This window comes from Bufo gargarizans, chromosome 6 (assembly GCF_014858855.1).
Source record: "Bufo gargarizans isolate SCDJY-AF-19 chromosome 6, ASM1485885v1, whole genome shotgun sequence".
NCBI classification, from domain to species: Eukaryota; Metazoa; Chordata; class Amphibia; order Anura; family Bufonidae; genus Bufo; species Bufo gargarizans.
The window spans coordinates 308364668-308386657 of NC_058085.1; the positions used below are offsets into that span (position 1 = coordinate 308364668).

Consider the following 21990-nt stretch of genomic DNA (forward strand, 5'->3'; position numbering starts at 1 on the left):
CTGGGGGGAAAGGCAGGACGATGACGATACGCCTCCCACAGAGGACAGCTTGTCCTTACCCCTGGGCAGCCTGGCACACATGAGCGACTACATGCTGCAGTGCCTGCGCAACGACAGCAGAGTTGCCCACATTTTAACCTGTGCGGACTACTGGGTTGCCACCCTGCTGGATCCACGCTACAAAGACAATGTGCCCACCTTACTTCCTGCACTGGAGCGTGATAGGAAGATGCGCGAGTACAAGCGCACGTTGGTAGACGCGCTACTGAGAGCATTCCCAAATGTCACAGGGGAACAAGTGGAAGCCCAAGGCCAAGGCAGAGGAGGAGCAAGAGGTCGCCAAGGCAGCTGTGTCACGGCCAGCTCCTCTGAGGGCAGGGTTAGCATGGCAGAGATGTGGAAAACTTTTGTCAACACGCCACAGCTAACTGCACCACCACCTGATACGCAACGTGTTAGCAGGAGGCAACATTTCACTAACATGGTGGAACAGTACGTGTGCACACCAATCCACGTACTGACTGATGGTTCGGCCCCATTCAACTTCTGGGTCTCTAAATTGTCCACGTGGCCAGAGCTAGCCTTTTATGCCTTGGAGGTGCTGGCCTGCCCGGCAGCCAGCGTTTTGTCTGAACGTGTATTCAGCACGGCAGGGGGCGTCATTACAGACAAACGCAGCCGCCTGTCTACAGCCAATGTGGACAAGCTGACGTTCATAAAAATGAACCAGGCATGGATCCCACAGGACCTGTCCGTCCCTTGTCCAGATTAGACATTAACTACCTCCCCATAACCATATATTATTGGACTCCAGGGCACTTCCTCATTCAATCCTATTTTTATTTTCATTTTACCATTATATTGCGAGGCTACCCAAAGTTGAATGAACCTCTCCTCTGCCTGTGTGCTAGGCCTAAATATATGCCAATGGACTGTTGCAGTGGTGGCTGACATGAAGCCTGATTCTCTGCTATGACATGCAGACTAATTCTCTGCTGACATGAAGCCAGATTGTCTGTTACGGGACCTCTCTCCTCTGCCTGGGTGCTGGGCCTAAATTTATGACAATGGACTGTTGCAGTGGTGGCTGACGTGAAGCCTGATTCTCTGCTATGACATGCAGACTGATTCTCTGCTGACATGAAGCCAGATTGTCTGTTACGGGACCTCTCTGCTCTGCCTGTGTGCTAGGCCTAAATATATGCCAATGGACTGTTGCAGTGGTGGGTGACGTGAAGCCTCATTCTCTGCTATGACATGCAGACTGATTCTCTGCTGACATGAAGCCAGATTGTCTGTTACGGGACCTCTCTGCTCTGCCTGTGTGCTAGGCCTAAATATATGCCAATGGACTGTTGCAGTGGTGGGTGACGTGAAGCCTCATTCTCTGCTATGACGTGCAGACTGATTCTCTGCTGTCATGAAGCCAGATTGTCTGTTACGGGACCTCTCTGCTCTGCCTGTGTGCTAGGCCTAAATATATGCCAATGGACTGTTGCAGTGGTGGGTGACGTGAAGCCTCATTCTCTGCTATGACATGCAGACTGATTCTCTGCTGACATGAAGCCAGATTGTCTGTTACGGGACCTCTCTGCTCTGCCTGTGTGCTAGGCCTAAATATATGCCAATGGACTGTTGCAGTGGTGGGTGACGTGAAGCCTCATTCTCTGCTATGACATGCAGACTGATTCTCTGCTGTCATGAAGCCAGATTGTCTGTTACGGGACCTCTCTGCTCTGCCTGTGTGCTAGGCCTAAATATATGCCAATGGACTGTTGCAGTGGTGGGTGACGTGAAGCCTCATTCTCTGCTATGACATGCAGACTGATTCTCTGCTGACATGAAGCCAGATTGTCTGTTACGGGACCTCTCTCCTCTGCCTGTGTGCTAGGCCTAAATATATGCCAATGGACTGTTGCAGTGGTGGCTGACGTGAAGCCTCATTCTCTGCTATGACATGCAGACTGATTCTCTGCTGACATGAAGCCAGATCCTCTGTTACGGGACCTCTCTCCTCTGCCTGTGTGTGTGCTGGGCCTAAATATATGCCAATGGACTGTTGCAGTGGTGGCTGACGTGAAGCCTCATTCTCTGCTATGACATGCAGACTGATTCTCTGCTGACATGAAGCCAGATTCTCTGTTACGGGACCTCTCTCCTCTGCCTGTGTGTGTGCTGGGCCTAAATATATGCCAATGGACTGTTGCAGTGGTGGCTGACGTGAAGCCTCATTCTCTGCTATGACATGCAGACTAATTCTCTGCTGACATGAAGACAGATTCTCTGTTACGGGACCTCTCTCCTCTGCCTGTGTGTGTGCTGGGCCTAAATATATGCCAATGGACTGTTGCAGTGGTGGCTGACGTGAAGCCTCATTCTCTGTTATGACATGCAGACTGATTCTCTGCTGACATGAAGCCAGATTCTCTGTTACGGGACCTCTCTCCTCTGCCTGTGTGTGTGCTGGGCCTAAATATATGCCAATGGACTGTTGCAGTGGTGGCTGACGTGAAGCCTCATTCTCTGCTATGACATGCAGACTGATTCTCTGCTGACATGAAGCCAGATTCTCTGTTACGGGACCTCTCTCCTCTGCCTGTGTGTGTGCTGGGCCTAAATATATGCCAATGGACTGTTGCAGTGGTGGCTGACGTGAAGCCTCATTCTCTGCTATGACATGCAGACTAATTCTCTGCTGACATGAAGACAGATTCTCTGTTACGGGACCTCTCTCCTCTGCCTGTGTGTGTGCTGGGCCTAAATATATGCCAATGGACTGTTGCAGTGGTGGCTGACGTGAAGCCTCATTCTCTGCTATGACATGCAGACTGATTCTCTGCTGACATGAAGCCAGATTCTCTGTTACGGGACCTCTCTCCTCTGCCTGTGTGTGTGCTGGGCCTAAATATATGCCAATGGACTGTTGCAGTGGTGGCTGACGTGAAGCCTCATTCTCTGCTATGACATGCAGACTGATTCTCTGCTGACATGAAGCCAGATTCTCTGTTACGGGACCTCTCTCCTCTGCCTGTGTGTGTTGGGCCTAAATATATGCCAATGGACTGTTGCAGTGGTGGGTGACGTGAAGCCTCATTCTCTGCTATGACATGCAGACTGATTCTCTGCTGACATGAAGCCAGATTGTCTGTTACGGGACCTCTCTGCTCTGCCTGTGTGCTAGGCCTAAATATATGCCAATGGACTGTTGCAGTGGTGGGTGACGTGAAGCCTCATTCTCTGCTATGACATGCAGACTGATTCTCTGCTGACATGAAGCCAGATCGTCTGTTACGGGACCTCTCTGCTCTGCCTGTGTGCTAGGCCTAAATATATGCCAATGGACTGTTGCAGTGGTGGGTGACGTGAAGCCTCATTCTCTGCTATGACATGCAGACTGATTCTCTGCTGTCATGAAGCCAGATTGTCTGTTACGGGACCTCTCTGCTCTGCCTGTGTGCTAGGCCTAAATATATGCCAATGGACTGTTGCAGTGGTGGGTGACGTGAAGCCTCATTCTCTGCTATGACATGCAGACTGATTCTCTGCTGACATGAAGCCAGATTGTCTGTTACGGGACCTCTCTCCTCTGCCTGTGTGCTAGGCCTAAATATATGCCAATGGACTGTTGCAGTGGTGGCTGACGTGAAGCCTCATTCTCTGCTATGACATGCAGACTGATTCTCTGCTGACATGAAGCCAGATTCTCTGTTACGGGACCTCTCTCCTCTGCCTGTGTGTGTGCTGGGCCTAAATATATGCCAATGGACTGTTGCAGTGGTGGCTGACGTGAAGCCTCATTCTCTGCTATGACTTGCAGACTGATTCTCTGCTGACATGAAGCCAGATTCTCTGTTACGGGACCTCTCTCCTCTGCCTGTGTGTGTGCTGGGCCTAAATATATGCCAATGGACTGTTGCAGTGGTGGCTGACGTGAAGCCTCATTCTCTGCTATGACATGCAGACTAATTCTCTGCTGACATGAAGACAGATTCTCTGTTACGGGACCTCTCTCCTCTGCCTGTGTGTGTGCTGGGCCTAAATATATGCCAATGGACTGTTGCAGTGGTGGCTGACGTGAAGCCTCATTCTCTGCTATGACATGCAGACTGATTCTCTGCTGACATGAAGCCAGATTCTCTGTTACGGGACCTCTCTCCTCTGCCTGTGTGTGTGCTGGGCCTAAATATATGCCAATGGACTGTTGCAGTGGTGGCTGACGTGAAGCCTCATTCTCTGCTATGACATGCAGACTGATTCTCTGCTGACATGAAGCCAGATTCTCTGTTACGGGACCTCTCTCCTCTGCCTGTGTGTGTGCTGGGCCTAAATATATGCCAATGGACTGTTGCAGTGGTGGCTGACGTGAAGCCTCATTCTCTGCTATGACATGCAGACTAATTCTCTGCTGACATGAAGACAGATTCTCTGTTACGGGACCTCCCTCCTCTGCCTGGGTGCTGGGCCTAAATATATGCCAATGGACTGTTGCAGTGGTGGCTGACGTGAAGCCTCATTCTCTGCTATGACATGCAGACTAATTCTCTGCTGACATGAAGACAGATTCTCTGTTACGGGACCTCTCTCCTCTGCCTGGGTGCCGGGGCCTAAATATCTGAGAATGGACTGTTCCAGTGGTGGGTGACGGGAAGCCAGATTCTCTGCTATGGAACCTCTCTCCAATTGATTTTGGTTAATTTTTATTTATTTAATTTTTATTTTAATTCATTTCCCTATCCACATTTGTTTGCAGGGGATTTACCTACATGTTGCTGCCTTTTGCAGCCCTCTAGCTCTTTCCTGGGCTGTTTTACAGCCTTTTTAGTGCCGAAAAGTTCGGGTCCCCATTGACTTCAATGGGGTTCGGGTTCGGGACGAAGTTCGGATCGGGTTCGGATCCCGAACCCGAACATTTCCGGGATGTTCGGCCGAACTTCTCGAACCCGAACATCCAGGTGTTCGCTCAACTCTAATTGTGAGCCAAAACCAGGTGCGGGTCAAAAACACAGAAGAGATGCCGATCTTTCCACTATACCTGATCTCTGTAGGCCTCCCTATGGGTTTTGGCTCACAATAACTGATGGAAATAACTGATCATATAACTGAAGTGGGAATTGAGTGTTAGCTGACCTAATTCCAACTGTGCAATTCTTATAGCAATCCGTGGCTCCATTGCAGATAACATTTGGATTTTTAGAAATGCAAACTATGCCTATAATTGCAGTGAGGGTGGCACTGTTGGAGGGCCAGACAGTAGGAACGTAATCTTTCTTGGCCCTGTCAATCAACTGTCCAAGGGAGGGGCTGGGTAGTAAATGGAGCAGAGCTATTGTGCAATGTCCCACCCGATATTATCTGCAAGGGAGCCGGTGATTAAATATGGCAAATTTTGAATTTGTGAAGCCTGTCTGGCACTATGCTTGGCCACATAGCGATGTTGTGATGACAGAACCCCTTTAAAATCACCGGCACTAATAGGCAGGCTTTAGCGTTGCCCTAACTATTCTACAGGTTAGGGCAATGCTAGAGCCAACCCATTAGTGCTGGTGACGTCACCGGGACCACTGATAGGCGGAAGCTTCCGCCTAGCAGAGACCCAGTACATCACCAGATCTAATGAAAAAGCCCTTGTCCTGCACGATACTTAGCATGAAATGCTCGGATGCTTATCTCAGAGGGGCTGCCTGGGGGAAGAAGGGGATATGTCTGGGTTCAGCTCTGAAACCCACAACCCCTTTAAATTTGTGGGTGTAATGTGGAAAAAAATGTGTAAAAGTTCAAGGGGTATGAATACTTTTTCAAGGTACTGTGTGTGTGACTTGTCTACAACTTGCTGTCATGTGACTATTTTAGAAGGGACATGTCGTGGCTTTAAACTGCCGCTCCGATTTTCAGTTCTGCCTCCCACTGAGATATAGACGAAGCAGAAAGGACGTGGCCACTGGCAAGTTTTCTACGGAATTTCAGCATGGCTGTATGCGCCAAAATTCTATAAAAAAGCTAGCGTGTGCACGTCCCCATATTCTCTGCCCGCTTTCATTGTCCTCCAGATTGTCTTTCATGAAGTTGCTTTTTCTGTTACTAAGATAGAGCGGAGGGACTTTCTCCTCAGTCACATTGATACAACCTTCGTCTCCCATTCCGCTTTCTGTGCAGACATGTTTAATTACTGGTGGCCGTGCTGTTGGGACCCCCACACTAGCCCTATAAAGGGGTCTAGAATTGTGTGCGCGACTGCACTTTGGATTATTTTTAGTGTTGATCGAGCACCAAAGTGCTTGTGTGCTCTTGTGCTCTGGCCGAACACATCAGTATGATCTACCGAGCACCCGAGCATAATGGAAGTCAATGGGAGAACGCCAGGCACCCCCTGCTTGGAAGAGAAGAGGGTGTCTGGTTCACAAAAAAAGGTTAGACATTGATGGAAAACCCATCAAAATGGTTTGGAAACAGCATTAAGAGGATGACTGGATGCGTCTTGGACTCCTATATGCCAAAAGCCAGGTATGTGGAAGCCAACAATCTATCCATGAGACAGATAACAGTCAGCACACCTTACAACGTCAGCCTTGTGCACTATGAGACATTCCAAACCAGCTCTCATCTGACTGAGAGCCAGTAAGCCTCAAAGTTGCTTCACATCTGTTGGATGGCTTGGGTGGACCTGCGCACCTAGATCAATATCATTAGGGTGACAAAAAGTTTTCTGATTGTCCTAACATAATATTCAATAACCTTTCTATACAGTTTTGTCATGTAAAAACTCATTTGCATAAACATGGGCATATGGGAAAGACATGCAAATGAGCAGAATCTGCCTTGTTTTTCAGCTGAAAAACCATTTGCATGGTTGTTGGGGCGCTAGTAAGTGGGGCACCCTGCTCAACAGAGTATACACACCGTGTAGCCCTCAGCCTATAATAGCCTGCGCTAACACTGAGGTGTATATCGGATTGCTGCTATCATTTACACATCTTCTAGCACTTTATCTGCGGTAAGATAGGCTTGCTAGGGTGTATCTGAGGACTATTGCCCTGCTTGTAATGACTCTTGAACAGCGCCATCTATTGGTCTCATAGTCTTATGACAAGACTGTGAATCCAATAGATGGCGCTGTTCATAAGTAGTGTAGATCGCGAATATTCGAATCGTGAATTTTTATCTCACATTTTCCATGTAAAAGGCTAAGTGTTACATGGTGTGTAGCGCCATCTATTGGTTTCATAGTCTTATGACAAGATTAATAGTCTTGTCATAAGACTCATAGTCTAATAGTCTTGTCATAAGACTACGAAACCAATAGATGGCGCTATTCATGAGTAGTATAGATCGCAAATTTCTTGCCCATATTCATTGGGGGACACAGAAACCGTGGGTATAGCTATGTCCTCTAGGAGGCGTTGACACTAGTAAAGGCTGGTAGCTCCTCCCCTGGCAGCTATACCCCCTCCAGCCTGGAGAGAGAGCTTCAGTTTTTTCTAGTGTCAATAGGAGGCAAGACCTCCCTGCTCTGCAGGGAAGCTGCTGAAGATTTTTTATTTTAGTTTATTTTTTTCTCTTCTTTTATGTGGGAAACAGTGGACGCCTCGCCTCGCCTCCCTGTTCTCCTGGAGGGAGCACGACAGCGTTGGTCCACCACGCTGCCTCCTCCCCCCACAGGAAGACAAGGTGGACCAGGGCAGCCTCGCTCCCTTGCATCCTGCCAGCCAAGGGGTCACCTAGGTCCGCCAAAGAGAAGACCCTCCAGCCATACCAGACTCCTGCCACTCCGGTGCAAGCTGCTGAGGAGGTGACCCTGCTGGAGAAGGTGACCTTTGGGCCCACTTAGGGAGTGTGAACAGAAAAGGAGGAAGATAAGGTGACTAGGTGAGTATTGTTAACCTTCTCCCTCCCTCCCTCCCTCCCTCCCTCCCAATTTGGCAAAGCACCGGGCTCTCTGCTTCCCCCTCCCCACGATAACTGGACCAAACATCGGGCTTCATTTATTCCAGCCCTGGACCTCTGGTGGATTCCCTCCCCTCTGTGCCGACACTACACATGCACATAGGGGGTTAATGACCCTTTCTCTTGCAGGCGCTGTTAGGCACAGCGTGCTGCTGAGCGCACCGCTGTGCTCAGATTTTTTTTTACCTCGCTACAGAAGGGGAGCGGAGGAGGTTCCCGCTCCCCAGCACCATAATCCGCCCTTCTAGGCAGCGGGCGCCAAGCGCGCTGCTCCAGAAGAGATCCGGCAGCACTGTGTCTGAGAATCGTTAAATTTAGGCCCCTGCTTCACTTTGGGCCTACCCCTTCCTTCTTTCTCCGGCTCCGGCTGGAGGGCGCATTCTATTGTCACATACGTCCCGGGCGGTGCTCTTCCCCCTCTGTGCCCCCGCCGGCCTGACAGAACAGCGGGGGTGCATTCTGGTCGGCCGTGTCCATAACTTAGGCCCCGGCTTCGCGGCCTACTAGGCCGCAATCTTTCATCCCCGGGTATGGGGGGGCTTCGGTCTGGTGCAAAATCTTCCAGCCTTACTTACCCCCTCCCCCAGTAGCCCGCAGAGCCTCGACCCCGGTTTTCAAGGCAGTTAACCCTTCCTGGCCAGCCATCTCTTAAGGCTGGCGCGGGATTATGCCTATCTGCAAGGCAATGGGTTTAATGCCGCTGATTTAACCCCTTCCTGCCTCTTGTCATCTGAGGCTGGGCATCCCAGTTTTATTAAAAATAAATAAATTAAAATTAAAATAAATAAAGTCCATAAAAGATTCGGGTCCTGCCCCATCAGGCCTCATCGCCGCAGGACCGCCCTGTCCGTGTCAGACTGTGCCAGTGTCCTAGCACGGACAGAGGAGGACCTCTCAATTCCCAATCCACTCTCCGGGGTCGCTTGATTGGTATTCTCCACCTGCGTAATCCAATGGTGGACCTCCGGACCGTCCCAATCACCCTCCGGGCCGTTTAGTTGATAGGCACCACCTGCGCAATGCAATGGTGGACCTCCGTACCGTCCCAATCACCCTCTGGGGTCGCTTGGTTGATAAGCATTGCCTGTGCAATCCAATGGTGGACCTCCGGACCTTCCCAATCACCCTCCGGGCCGTTTGGTTGATAGGCACCACATGCACAATCCAATGGACCTCCGGACCTTCCCAATCACCCTCCGAGGTCGTTGGGTGATATGGCACTACCTGCGCAATCCACTGGTGGACCTCTGGACCTTTCCGATCACACTCCGGGGTCCTTGGTGCACAATCCAATGGACCTCCAGACTTCCCAATCTCCTTCCGGCGTTGTTTGGTTGATAAAGCACCGCCTGCACAATCCGGTGAGTGAACCTCTAGAAGTTCCCATTCCACCCCTGGGTAGTTTGGTTGATAACTCCCACCGGCGAGCCTGCGACTGTCATGGACAAGATTCTGAGAGGTAAGACTACACACAGAGGGCCAGAGCAGGATATATTCCTCCTCGGTCACCTCCACACCACCACCCGTACTCCCTAGGGTCACGCTCAGACGCACCCTCCCTCCCTGGAGAGGTTCGGTCCGAAGGGGGGATCAGTGGTTCTGTCTCTGTCGTGATTTCGGCGTCCGAGGTAGACAGCAGTACTTGTATGCATTACCTACCTCGTTAGGCGGGTTATTTGCACTACTACTTGATGCAGTATTTTCTTGGATATTACCTCCCTCCATTGGGGTCAACCGCACTAGAATTTTTTCAGTGCCGGCAGTAGCCGTTCCCCCTTTAGTAGGTGGCAGAACTGCATTCCCACTGGGGACAGTACTTACTGTATGCATTAGCCTCTTCCATAGGTGGCGCTATGGCATTATCTCTGGTTCAGTGTTTACTGTCGTTTTTCCACCTTACGTAGGTGGGGTATTGATACGGGACTCTCCATATGCCTTGCCCTTTCTGTAAGAGGCGTATTCTCTCTACTTGGTTTCAGTTCCTGCTAGATGCATTACTGCATTGCCACCCTTCATGGTGGAGTACTTGCACTACGACTGAGTGCAGTGCTTGCTGTAAGCTTTACCCCCCTTCTTTGGTGGGATAATTGCAACATTGCCCCTTCCACAAGTGATCCACTACCGTGGGGAATGAGTACACATCTTGGATGTTGCACTTCAACTACGCCACAGCTATAGGTGCCTTAGCTTCTTCTACAAGTGGAGTGTAGCGAGTATCGATACACACTGGTGCCCTCTATTCTTTTTCTAATGCTATTTCGGTGCCGCCAGTGGATACTGTGGCTGTTTCCACGTTGTGTCCTTTTCCTTCGGTGCCGGTTTGGGGCATGAATATGACAACCTCTCTCCTCGGGGGGTTGCCCAGCGTCACTCATGTGTCCTAGTGTCCCCCATCTCCATGGTCCTCCACTGTTCCAGGCGGAGTATGGCACCGCCACTATCATCCAGGGGCTACTTCTGTGTAGTGCCAGTCTCAGATGGGCAATGGGCTTCGCCCTGCCCCTTTTTCCTTCCGTCTTTTCCTTCTCTGGCTCAGGGTTCACGGCCACTCCGAAAACCTTGGTTAGCTCCTATGTTACTACTTCCCCTCATCTACGTTGATGCAGGGTATTGGTTCTGTGTTTTTTTCTTCCAGTCTTGTTCCAGACCGACTGTTGGGCTGACGTTTTCCATATTCCTCCTTCTACAGGTGAATCCTACCCGTTGGTCCTGGGTGTACTACCCGTATCTTGAACTACCTCTCTTGAGACTTGACTAATGACTGCCATGTCAGTCCGATGGTAGTCATGCCTTTTCATTGCACATTCCGTGGCTAGACTACGAGACTCACCACGCCAGGCGGAGCAGGATTTGCTGTCACGACTCACCACCGTTGATGGAGCGGAACACCCCTTCTATTCTTCCTCTTCAAGGCAGGAGTTTTTCTCTCATCTTGGTCTACACCGTCGCTGACGAAACTCCACCGCCGGTGATTCTCATATCGTCTCTACTTCTACCTATCCAATGTATTGATTCCTTGGCTTGCAGTTGGACATGCCTCATTCAGGGCGTTTTTTTCTCTGTAGTTTATCAGCCAGCTTCTCGGTCTCCCCACAAGCCCCTTCGGCTCAGGGGACATTGGTGGACCACTAACCGTTTCCATGGAGCACTTCCCTTTAGTAGGGGTGGATCCTGCGGTCCTGGGTTTTTGGTTTACGAGTCAGGTTGGGCACTTTCTATCCTTTTCCAGCGTCCACTGACTCACCCGGGCCCGTAATAACCTTCCTTCAGGGAATGGCACATACGGTTCCTCCGTACATCCTCCTTTACCGCCTTGGGATCTGAACTTAGTCCTTTCAGCGCTCCGGAATGCTCCCCTTGAACCCTTGCGGGAAATGTCACTCCGACTCCAGAAGGTAGTTTTTTTCTTGAGGCTATCACATCCATCAGACGGGTGTCCGGGTTGAGGCGCTCTCTTGCAGAGAACCTTCCTGGTTCTTCACAGGGATAAGCGGTTCTCCAGCCCGTTCATTCCTTTCTCCCGACGGTGGTCTCTGATTTTCATTTCAATTAAAAAATTGTCCTTCCATCACTGTGTCCCTCCCCTTCACACCGTAGGGAAAGGGAGTTATACCATTTGGATGTTGTCAGGGCTCTGACGATTTATTTGCCAGCCTCCAGTTCCTTCCGGCGTACAAACTCCCCTTTTTTGTCACCCCGGAGGGTCCTCGCAAGGCATTGGCGGCCTCCAGGGTGGCAATTGCATGTCTGCGATTGCGGAAGCATACTGCACCCGAGGCAGGGTTCCGCCCTTCGGTGTCACGGTTCACTCCACCAGAGCAGTGGGCGCTCTTGGGCTTGGAGGATTCAAGGTTCGGCCGCGCAGTTGTGCAAGGCGGCTACTGTCCTCCTTACGCACATTCACAAAATGTTGCTAGGTGCCTACTTATGCATCGGCGGACACTGCCTTAGGCCGCATGGTCTTGCAGGCGGCAGTTCTTAGTTGCTTTATGGGTCTGTGGTTTTCCCTCCCTGTGGACTGCTCTTGGACGTCCCACGGTTTCTGTGTCCCCCAATGAATATGGGCACGAAAACGAGATTTTTGTATAACTTACCAGTAAAAGCTCTTTCTCGCTCTTCATTGGGGGACACAGCACCCACCCAGTATTGTTGTCCGGCCAGTTGTGGCTGTTGCTGGTTAGAACCCCGTTGGGTCTTTTGGCATGGTTGGTGTTCCATGTTTTTTTCTTTGGTTGGCTTGCTTCTCCTACTGCTTCTACACAAACTGAAGCTCTCTTTCCACGCTGGAGGGGGTATAGCTGCCAGGGGAGTAGCTAACAGCCTTTTCTAGTGTCAACGCCTCCTAGAGGACATAGCTATACCCACGGTTTCTGTGTCCCCAATGATGAGCGAGAAAGAGATCTTACTGATAAGTTTTACAAAAATCTCTTTTTTCCATGCAGATGGTTTTTCAGCTGAAAAACAAGGCAGATTGTGCTAATTTGCATTTCTTTCCCATATGCCCATGTTTATGCAAATGAGTTTTTACATGGCAAAACTGTATAGAAAGGTTATTGAAAATTATGTTAGGACAATCAGAAAACTTTTTGTCACCCTAATGATATTGATCTAGGTGCGCAGGTCCACCCAAGCCATCCAACAGATGTGAAGCAACTTTGAGGCTTACTGGCTCTCAGTCAGATGAGAGCTGGTTTGGAATGTCTCATAGTGCACAAGGCTTCTATTGTAAGGTATGACGACTGTCATCTATCTCATGGATAGATTATTGGCTTCCATATACCTGGCTTTTGGCATATAGACTTTGTGTGGTTGTCTATTGTATGTCATTGATAATAGGAGTCCAAGCCATCCTCTTAATGCTGTTTCCAAACCATTTTGATGGGGTTTCCATCAATTTCTAACCTTTTTTTTTGTGAACCAGACACACTCTCTTCTTCAGAGCAGGGGGTGCCTGGCTTGATGCTCGGGTCTTCCATTGACTTTCATTGTATTAAATTGTATTCGGGCATCCGCAGTATTCGGCCGAGCACTGCAATGTGCCGAGCATAGCGATGCCCGAGCCGAACAGCAGTTCGGCCGAGCATGCTCACTCAACACTAATAATTTTGTAAGGAGTGAGGATCGAGCACTCGTGGTGCTGCTGCTCCACTCATACATACATTTGCATAGACAACAATCATATTTCAGGTGCACAAATTCCCCCCCAAATTCCACTTCACCCAGTTACAGTTTAGCGAAGACGGGATTGTAATGGTTGTGAATAATTTAGTGAGTCGCAGTGTGCAGTAATAGTCTGGTAGAAATTGTGGTTTCCATTAAATTACGGTTCTTAATGTTTTCCTGAAGCCATTAGGATAATTAAGCTAATTATTAAATAGTCATATAACAAGTAGTTATTGTCGTCATAGAAGGGTATGCGTCCCTCGGCAATAGATCGGCAGCTATTTGTACTCAATTATTTGTCTCTGATTAGGATTATCTGTGATAAAATAGAACACGTAAATTAGGACGAAGGTTACATAAATTGTGTCACTGAAACAGTGTAAATTATCGCCATGATTTGCTGGTAATTATGTGTAATTTCATAAGTGACATCTGATCAGCCTTGTTTAGCGTTAGGGCCTATAATGCATTTGGGAAATTATGGAGGAATAATATTACAAGTACACATGTAGTGCGTGTAACGTGTTCCCATAGGTAATGGTACATGTGATAATTTAGCCCTGGCCGTATAGAGGACCTGTCTCCTCTCCTCACATGTCTGCTTCAGCCAATACTTTTTTTTCTCTTATAGAATAACCATTTAGAACATATTTTTTTTATATATCCACTATTATTACTCATGGAAATGCATGAAACAAAAATGACAACTGGGTGTTACGGTAACACTCCTCTTTTCTGGGAATCAGGCAGAAGCCAGTTCAGCTTTTTTCTTGCCACTGGGCATCCATGAATGGAGCTGTGTCGCAGTTCTCCGGCCCGGAGGGTGGCTGAGAGAACCACACTGCAGGGATTGACTTTGAAGATCTGTGAAGGTTCCTGACTGTCCGAACCTCACCAATTGGGAAGTCCTGGCATCTCCTAGAAATATAAAATGATACCATTTCACGGGCAAACCCCTGTAAATGATATTACCATAAAACCAGTTTTAGAGATAGACAAAACAGCAGCACAGTCAATAAAGATGTGGGTGCCATCCCTCAGGGGCAATGGGTCCACTAAATATCCAGTAGTAAAGAAAGACATGGCAGCACTCCAAAATTTGGTGATAAAAGGAGGTGTTGGGCCCAGTTTATTCCCCTGCATGGGGATAAACCAGGTTCACCCCCTCTCCTCTTTTTTTTTAACCAAATTTTGAAGTGCTGCCTGGTTTTTCTTTATTACTGGATGTTGCCAGATTTAGGCATAGCAACCAATACTATTGGAGGCTGCACCCTGCTAATACAAACCGGATTCCAAAAAAGTTGGGACACTATACAAATCGTGAATAAAAACTGAATGCAATGATGTGGAGGTGCCAACTTCTAATATTTTATTCAGAATAGAACATAAATCACGGAACAAAAGTTTAAACTGAGAAAATGTACCATTTTAAGGGAAAAATATGTTGAATCAGAATTTCATGGTGTCAACAAATCCCCAAAAAGTTGGGACAAGGCCATTTTCACCACTGTGTGGCATCTCCCCTTCTTCTTACAACACTCAACAGACGTCTGGGTACCGAGGAGACCAGTTTCTCAAGTTTAGAAATAGGAATGCTCTCCCATTCTTGTCTAATACAGGCCTCTAACTGTTCAATTGTCTTGGGCCTTCTTTGTTGCACCTTCCTCTTTATGATGCGCCAAATGTTCTCTATAGGTGAAAGATCTGGACTGCAGACTGGCCATTTCAGTACCCGGATCCTTCTCCTACGCAGCCATGATGTTGTGATTGATGCAGAATGTGGTCTGGCAATATCTTGTTGAAAAATGCAGGGTCTTCCCTGAAAGAGATGACGTCTGGATGGGAGCATATGTTGTTCTAGAACCTGAATATATTTTTCTGCATTGATGGTGCCTTTCCAGACATGCAAGCTGCCCATGCCACACGCACTCATGCAACCCCATACCATCAGAGATGCAGGCTTCTGAACTGAGCGTTGATAACAACTTGGGTTGTCCTTGTCCTCTTTGGTCCGGATGACATGGCGTCCCAGATTTCCAAAAAGAACTTCGAATCGTGACTCGTCTGACCACAGAACAGTCTTCCATTTCACCACACTCCATTTTAAATGATCCCTGGCCCAGTGAAAACGCCTGAGCTTGTGGATCTTGCTTAGAAATGGCTTCTTCTTTGCACTGTAGAGTTTCAGCTGGCAACAGCGGATGGGACGGTGGATTGTGTTCACTGACAATGGTTTCCGGAAGTATTCCTGAGCCCATTCTGTGATTTCCTTTACAGTAGCATTCCTGTTTGTGGTGCAGTGTCGTTTAAGGGCCCGGAGATCACGGGCATCCAGTATGGTTTTACGGCCTTGACCCTTACGCACAGAGATTGTTCCAGATTCTCTGAATCTTCGGATGATGTTATGCACAGTTCATGATGATAGATGCAAAGTCTTTGCAATTTTTCGCTGGGTAACACCTTTCGGATATTGCTCCACTATCTTTCTGCACAACATTGTGGGAATTGGTGATCCTCTACCCATCTTGGCTTCTGAGAGACACTGCCACTCTGAGAAGCTCTTTTTATACCCAATCATGTTGCCAATTGACCTAATTAGTGTTAATTGGTCTTCCAGCTCTTCGTTGTGCTCAAATTTACTTTTTCCAGCCTCTTATTGCTACTTGTCCCAACTTTTTGGGGATTTGTTGACACCATGAAAATTTTAATCAATGTATTTTTCCTTTAAAATGATACATTTACTCGGATTAAACGTTTGATCTGTCATCTACGTTCTATTACAAATAAAATATTGACATTTGCCATCTCCACATCATTGCATTCAGTTTTTATTCACAATTTGTTTAGTGTCCCAACTTTTTTGGAATCCGGTTTGTACATGCAATTGTGGGACATTGGACTACTTTATAGACCAGGGATCAGCAACCTTCGGCACTCCAGTTGTGAAACTATAACTCCCAGCATGCTCTTTCCACTTTTGTGGGAGTTTAGAGAGCAGCCAAGCAAGTGTGCATGATGGGAGATGTAGTTTCACAACACCTGGCGTGCTGGAGGTTTCTGACTAAATGCATGGATTAGATCATCTGATATTTTTCTACATTTATGTCTGCATTGCACCACTGCCCCTGCACTTTAAATGTATGGGGCTTGTGTCAAGGCCCACCCGGCATCCATGTACAATTACAGGGCAGGAAGGGGTGCTTTCAGGCAGGTTCCATGATTTGTTCCATTATTTGCAGCAGTTGCTTTCCTTCTCTAGATGGGATGACAGGCAAGTTTAATTCAGATCTCCTAAATTAGATTACACTGACAGCGAGTTACACAAATAGAAGATTATTTGCGTTCCTGGGTTGTCGAGGATTGCTGTTTTTTATTTGACCAGATATATATAACACAATGGGGGAGAGTTATCAAAACTGGTGTAAAGGAAAACTGGCTTAGTTGCCCATAGCAACCAATCATATTCCACCTTTCATTTTCCAGAGGTCCTTTTGAAAATGAAAGGATCACTCTGATTGGTTGCTATGAGCAACTAAGCCATTAGTTTTTCCTGGAGTGTTCCCAATAAATAATGGATAATTATATTGCGGCATTGGACAATCATGACTTATTCTGACCCATTCATTCTCCGGTACTTGGCTACTTTAGACCAGGATTATATGTAGCACATGTCCTTTTATGTATTAGACTGTGTGGAGTTCCTCATTGATGTTTTTTCATGTCTGGCAGACCCATGATGAATTGACCATTACACATGTAATTGTACCAAAGCAGTCTGCAGGGCCGGACTATTGTGACATGGAAAATGTGGAAGAATTATTTAATGTACAAGATCAGCACAATCTTCTTACCTTGGGCTGGATCCATGTAAGTGACAAATGTAGTAAATTGTTCTGATAGTTCTTGTCTAGCTAAAGCTGGCCATACAGATTAGATGTATGGTGGCCAAACTGGACAACTATCTAATATGTATGAGGGCCTACCAGCTCTGTCCCTCCAACGTCACATATTGGGGATGTATAGATTGGGCAGTTGTATTTTAAAGGGCATCTGTCAGCAGATTTGTACCTATGAAACTGGCTGACCTGTTGGCAGCTGAAGGCATCTGTGTTGGTCCCATGTTCATATGTGTCTGCATTGCTGAGAAAATAGTTTTAGTATATGTAAATAAGCCCCTAGGAGCAATGGGGGCGTTGCCGTTACTCTTAGAGGCTCAGCTCTCCCTGCAAATACCACGCCCTCTGCACTTTGATTGACAGGGCCAGGCAGTGTAAACATCACCACACCTGAGCCTGTCAATCAAAGTACAGAGGGTGTGGGAGTTGCAGAGAGAGTAGAGCTTCTAGGTGTAACCGCAACACCCCCATTGCTCCTAGATTTTCATTTGCATATAATAAAACATCCTTTTTCTCAGCAACGCGGGCACATATGAACATGGGACAAACACAGACGTCTTCGGCTGCCAAGAGCACATGTAACAGGTCAGCCAGGTACCAATCTGCTGACAGATGCCCTTTAAATGCCTGATCCTGTTTTCTCAGGATAACTAGATGCTGTCAGAGAAGTCAGGCAACAGCTTTCTCCTCCGTCCCCCTAATTAGAACTTGTACCTGCTCGGCCAAGTCAGGTAGGCATGTGTATGAGGAGATCAAGAGTGATAGCGACGTACACCAAAGACGCATTTCTAATAATTTCTAATTACTGGGAGGTGTCATGAATGGTTTGCATCCATTCCGCAAAAAAATGTGAATCGGATGCGGACAAAAAAATCTGGTTTTGTGCATGGGGCCTAAAGGCATTTATTCATGTTGGTGTTATCAATCGCCCCGATTCTCCTTCAGAGGGGACCATGGTCATTGGATCCTTTCCAAAAGATTTTTATGTCAATCTATAGAGTAAATGATAGAAATGCCCTCAAACAATGTTACCTTCAGTAATAGTATATCTGATATTACAACTTCAAGAGGACATTTTGGTCCAGAACCATGGAGGTTCTCAAGCCATTTGAAGCTGATTACCAAATGTGGAATATTAGCACATTGTGTTTTGTAAGTATTGCAAATGCAAAACCATTCCTGGTGCCAAAGTTCTGCTAGTAATAGATCATGCTGACGGGTGGTGCTACACCATTGAACCATACGGTGTTAAGTCAAGATGTCTAAAGTTGGCAAGATGTTTGATGGCTAGGCTCCAGATTCCAGTTCTAAATGTGACTTAGTACTTTAATGCAACATGGTATATCAGCAAAATATAGACAACATTTTGGACTTAAATCATAGACATTTTGCTGATGTAGCATATTGCGATAAAGTAGTAAAACACTTTTAAAATAGAAATCCTGTGCCTCCCCTACTTCTTTGATGTTGTTTGGGGATTCGATGGTGCACGGTATGGAGTCAAAAAAGTGAGAAAGCAAAGCAGGAACACAAGTGGTACTGGGGACGCCTAGTGTTCCTTGGGGTTTTTTGGTGGCTGCACATGCTTCACATAGTAGATGACAGTTGAGCCTCCATCTTTCTAATAATGACGTGGATGGACTATAGTCTGATCATTATACAGAAGGGAAGTCAATGACTTCAATGGGAGCAGCACTGTAGTAACAAGCTCTTTCCACCTCAAGGTTGATGCAGCTAATTGTTGGGGGGTGTGGTGTTAAGTCCCCCTCCTATAAGCTAGTGATGGCCTATCCTGGTCTATCAGTGAAGGCTGGGGAACCCCTTTAAATGGGTTCTCCGGGATTTACATATTGATGCTCTATCCTCAGGATAGGTCACCAATATGAGATTGAGCTGTATGAAGAGGCCTCTGCACTCCATGAGCACTTAGGCCTCTTTCTAGATTACACAACATCACGTTCATTGGTCAAATGGTCTAGGCACAAGTGAATGGGGCTGGGCACAAGGTATGGAGCTGTGCTTGCTGAGCTGTGAGGAGGCCACAGTGCTCACAAAAATGCTGCAGCCTCCTCAAACATCTGATCAGAGGAAGTGCCTGGAGTTGGACCCTCGTTGATCTTAAATTGATGACCTATTCTGAGGATAGGTAATCAATATGTAAATCCTGGGGAACCCCTTTAAGTTTGACACCTGAAATTTATCTAGGTACCAGAATGTATTAAATGTTATGTACACCTTCGGGTATTTTTTTTATTATTGCATTTTACTTATTTTAGGCTAAAAATTATTTTTTCAATTGGTCTTTATTAGATATATTCAGGGTTAATTGTTTATCTAGCTGTGTGAATGTACTTTTTACTTTCACTTTCTGTCGGTCATCTAATAAGCCTTATCTCTAAATTACTAAAAGGTTATTAACACTTATTTAAGCCACATTCTTATCAGAAAGATAAGAACTGAGCTATAATGAGTGTATAGGAGGTCAATGATCAGAGATAAGGAGCCTGTCAGGCGAACTGCCTGACAGAACAGAGTAAGGCTACTTTCACACTAGCGTTCTGCTGTCCGCTCGTGAGCTCCGTTTGAAGGAGCTCACGAGCGGAGCAGAACGCTTCCGTCCAGCCCTGATGCAGTCTGAATGGATGCGGATCCGCTCAGACTGCATCAGTCTGGCGGCGTTCAGCCTCCGCTCCGCTCGCCTCCGCACGGCCAGGCGGACAGCTGAACGCTGCTTGCAGCGTTCAGCTGTCCGCCTGGCCGTGCGGAGGCATGCGGATCCGTCCAGACTTACAATGTAAGTCAATGGGAACGGATCCGCTTGAAGATGACACCATATGGCTCAATCTTCAAGCGGATCCGTCCCCCATTGACTTTACATTGAAAGTCTGAACGGATCCGCTCAGGCTACTTTCGCACTTAGAAATTTTTCTAAGTTATTAATGCAGACGGATCCGTACTGAACGGAGCCTCCGTCTGCATTAATATGATCGGATCCGATCAAACGCAAGTGTGAAAGTAGCCTAAAAAGACAGTGGTTCAATAATTATTTTTTTTTTTTATAAAGATGATTTTTAGCTAAAAATGAGTACAATACAATAATAAAACAAATATTGCCCCCAAAGGTGTGCATAGCCTTTAAATAGCTTATATGTCTTGTGTCAGTCATGAATTTATTTTTCCTCACTCCTCTTTTGCAGACTCATCCAACACAGACAGCTTTCTTGTCCAGCGTAGATCTTCACACTCACTGCTCCTACCAGCTCATGCTACCAGAAGCCATTGCTATTGTCTGTTCACCAAAGCACAATGAGTATGTAAATTGCAAAATCAAAATGTGTCACCGTGTGTTTTTGAATTTCTGACTGGGTGTTATAGAAAACATTATACACTGATATTTAAAGGGTATGTTCACCTTTGCTGCACCTTTATAAACCGTAAAATGCTGCTCAAACATTAACTTGACACTTAATAAACTGTATTTAATGATGTGTCAAGTTACTACATTACCACATCTTGTATGCAGAAATGATGTACCGTACATAAAAAGTTGAGTAACTTAGTAAATACATTGCTTGAAGCTTGTTAAATTGATATTTACAGTTTGTATTAGGATGCCTGCACACGGTGCAGGTTTGTGTGCAAAAAACGCATGAAATCTGCACAAGAAGTGCACATAAATCTGCACTATTTCTTGTGGTTTTGATGTGTTTTTATGCAGTTTATGGTTCAGATTTTCAGATTTTATTAACCTCACAGATGTCTATGGAGAAAACCACTCTACAGAAAGTGCAGAATTGCACAAACAATTGACATGCTGCAGATTTTAAAATCCATGAATCTTATTCACTTTGCTGGTACTGTATTAGGCCTTATGCACACAACCGTTTTTTTTTAAGGTCCGCAAAAACGGGGTCCGTAGGTCCGTGATCCGTGACCGTTTTTTCGTTCGTGGGTCTTCCTTGATTTTTGGAGGATCCACGGACATGAAAAAAAAGTCGTTTTGGTGTCCGCCTGGCCGTGCGGAGCCAAACTGATCTGTCCTGAATTACAATGCAAGTCAATGGGGACGGATCCGTTTGACGTTGACACAATATGGTGCAATTGCAAACGGATCCGTCCCCCATTGACTTTCAATGTAAAGTCAGGAGTCCCTTTTATACCATCGGATCGGAGTTTTCTCCAATCCGATGGTATATTTTAACTTGAAGCGTCCCCATCACCATGGGAACGCCTCTATGTTAGAATATACCATCGGATTTGAGTTAGATCGTGAAACTCAGATCCGACAGTATATTCTAACACAGAGGCGTTCCCATGGTGATGGGGACGCTTCAGGTTAGAATATACTAAAAGAACTGTGTACATGACTGCCCCCTGCTGCCTGGCAGGTGCTGCCAGGCAGACCCCCCCCACCTCCCTCCCCTGTAGTTAACTCATTGGTGGCCAGTGCGACCGGCCCCCCCCTCCCTCCCCTGTAGTTAACTCATTGGTGGCCATGGCGGCCGGCCCCCCTCCATCTCCTGTAGTTAACTCATTGGTGGCCAGTGCGGCCGGCCCCCCCTGCCTCCCCTGTAGTACTGTAGATTCATTGGTGGCCAGTGGGCCCCCTCCCTCCCCCTCCAAATTAAAATCTCCCCCCCTATCATTGGTGGCAGTGGATAGTACCGATCGGAGTCCCAGTTTAATCGCTGGGGCTCCGATCGGTAACCATGGCAACCAGGACGCTACTGCAGTCCCGGTTGCCATGGTTACTTAGCAATTTGTAGAAGCATTATACTTACCTGCGAGCTGCGATGTCTGTGACCGGCCGGGAGCTCCTCCTGCTGGTAAGTAACAGATCATTAGGCAATGCGCCGCACAGACCTGTCACTTACCAGTAGGAGGAGCGCCCGGCCGGACACAGACACCGCAGCTCGCAGGTAAGTATGAAGCTTCTACAAATTGCTAAGTAACCGTGGCAACCGGGACTGCAGTAGCGTCCTGGTTGCCA

The 21990-nt window shown here is 47.2% G+C and overlaps 1 protein-coding gene across 2 annotated transcripts in view; it reads left to right on the top strand.

The window, feature by feature from the left end:
* The window catches only part of STAMBPL1 (STAM binding protein like 1), a 92160-nt gene that overhangs the window by 61961 nt on the left and 8209 nt on the right, over positions 1 to 21990 (top strand). For both annotated transcript variants that reach the window (XM_044297033.1, XM_044297032.1), the window contains exons 9-10: positions 16834 to 16971; positions 20198 to 20310. In XM_044297033.1, coding sequence (XP_044152968.1) covers positions 16834 to 16971; positions 20198 to 20310 — 251 coding nt within the window. The remainder of the gene's footprint in view (positions 1 to 16833; positions 16972 to 20197; positions 20311 to 21990) is intronic.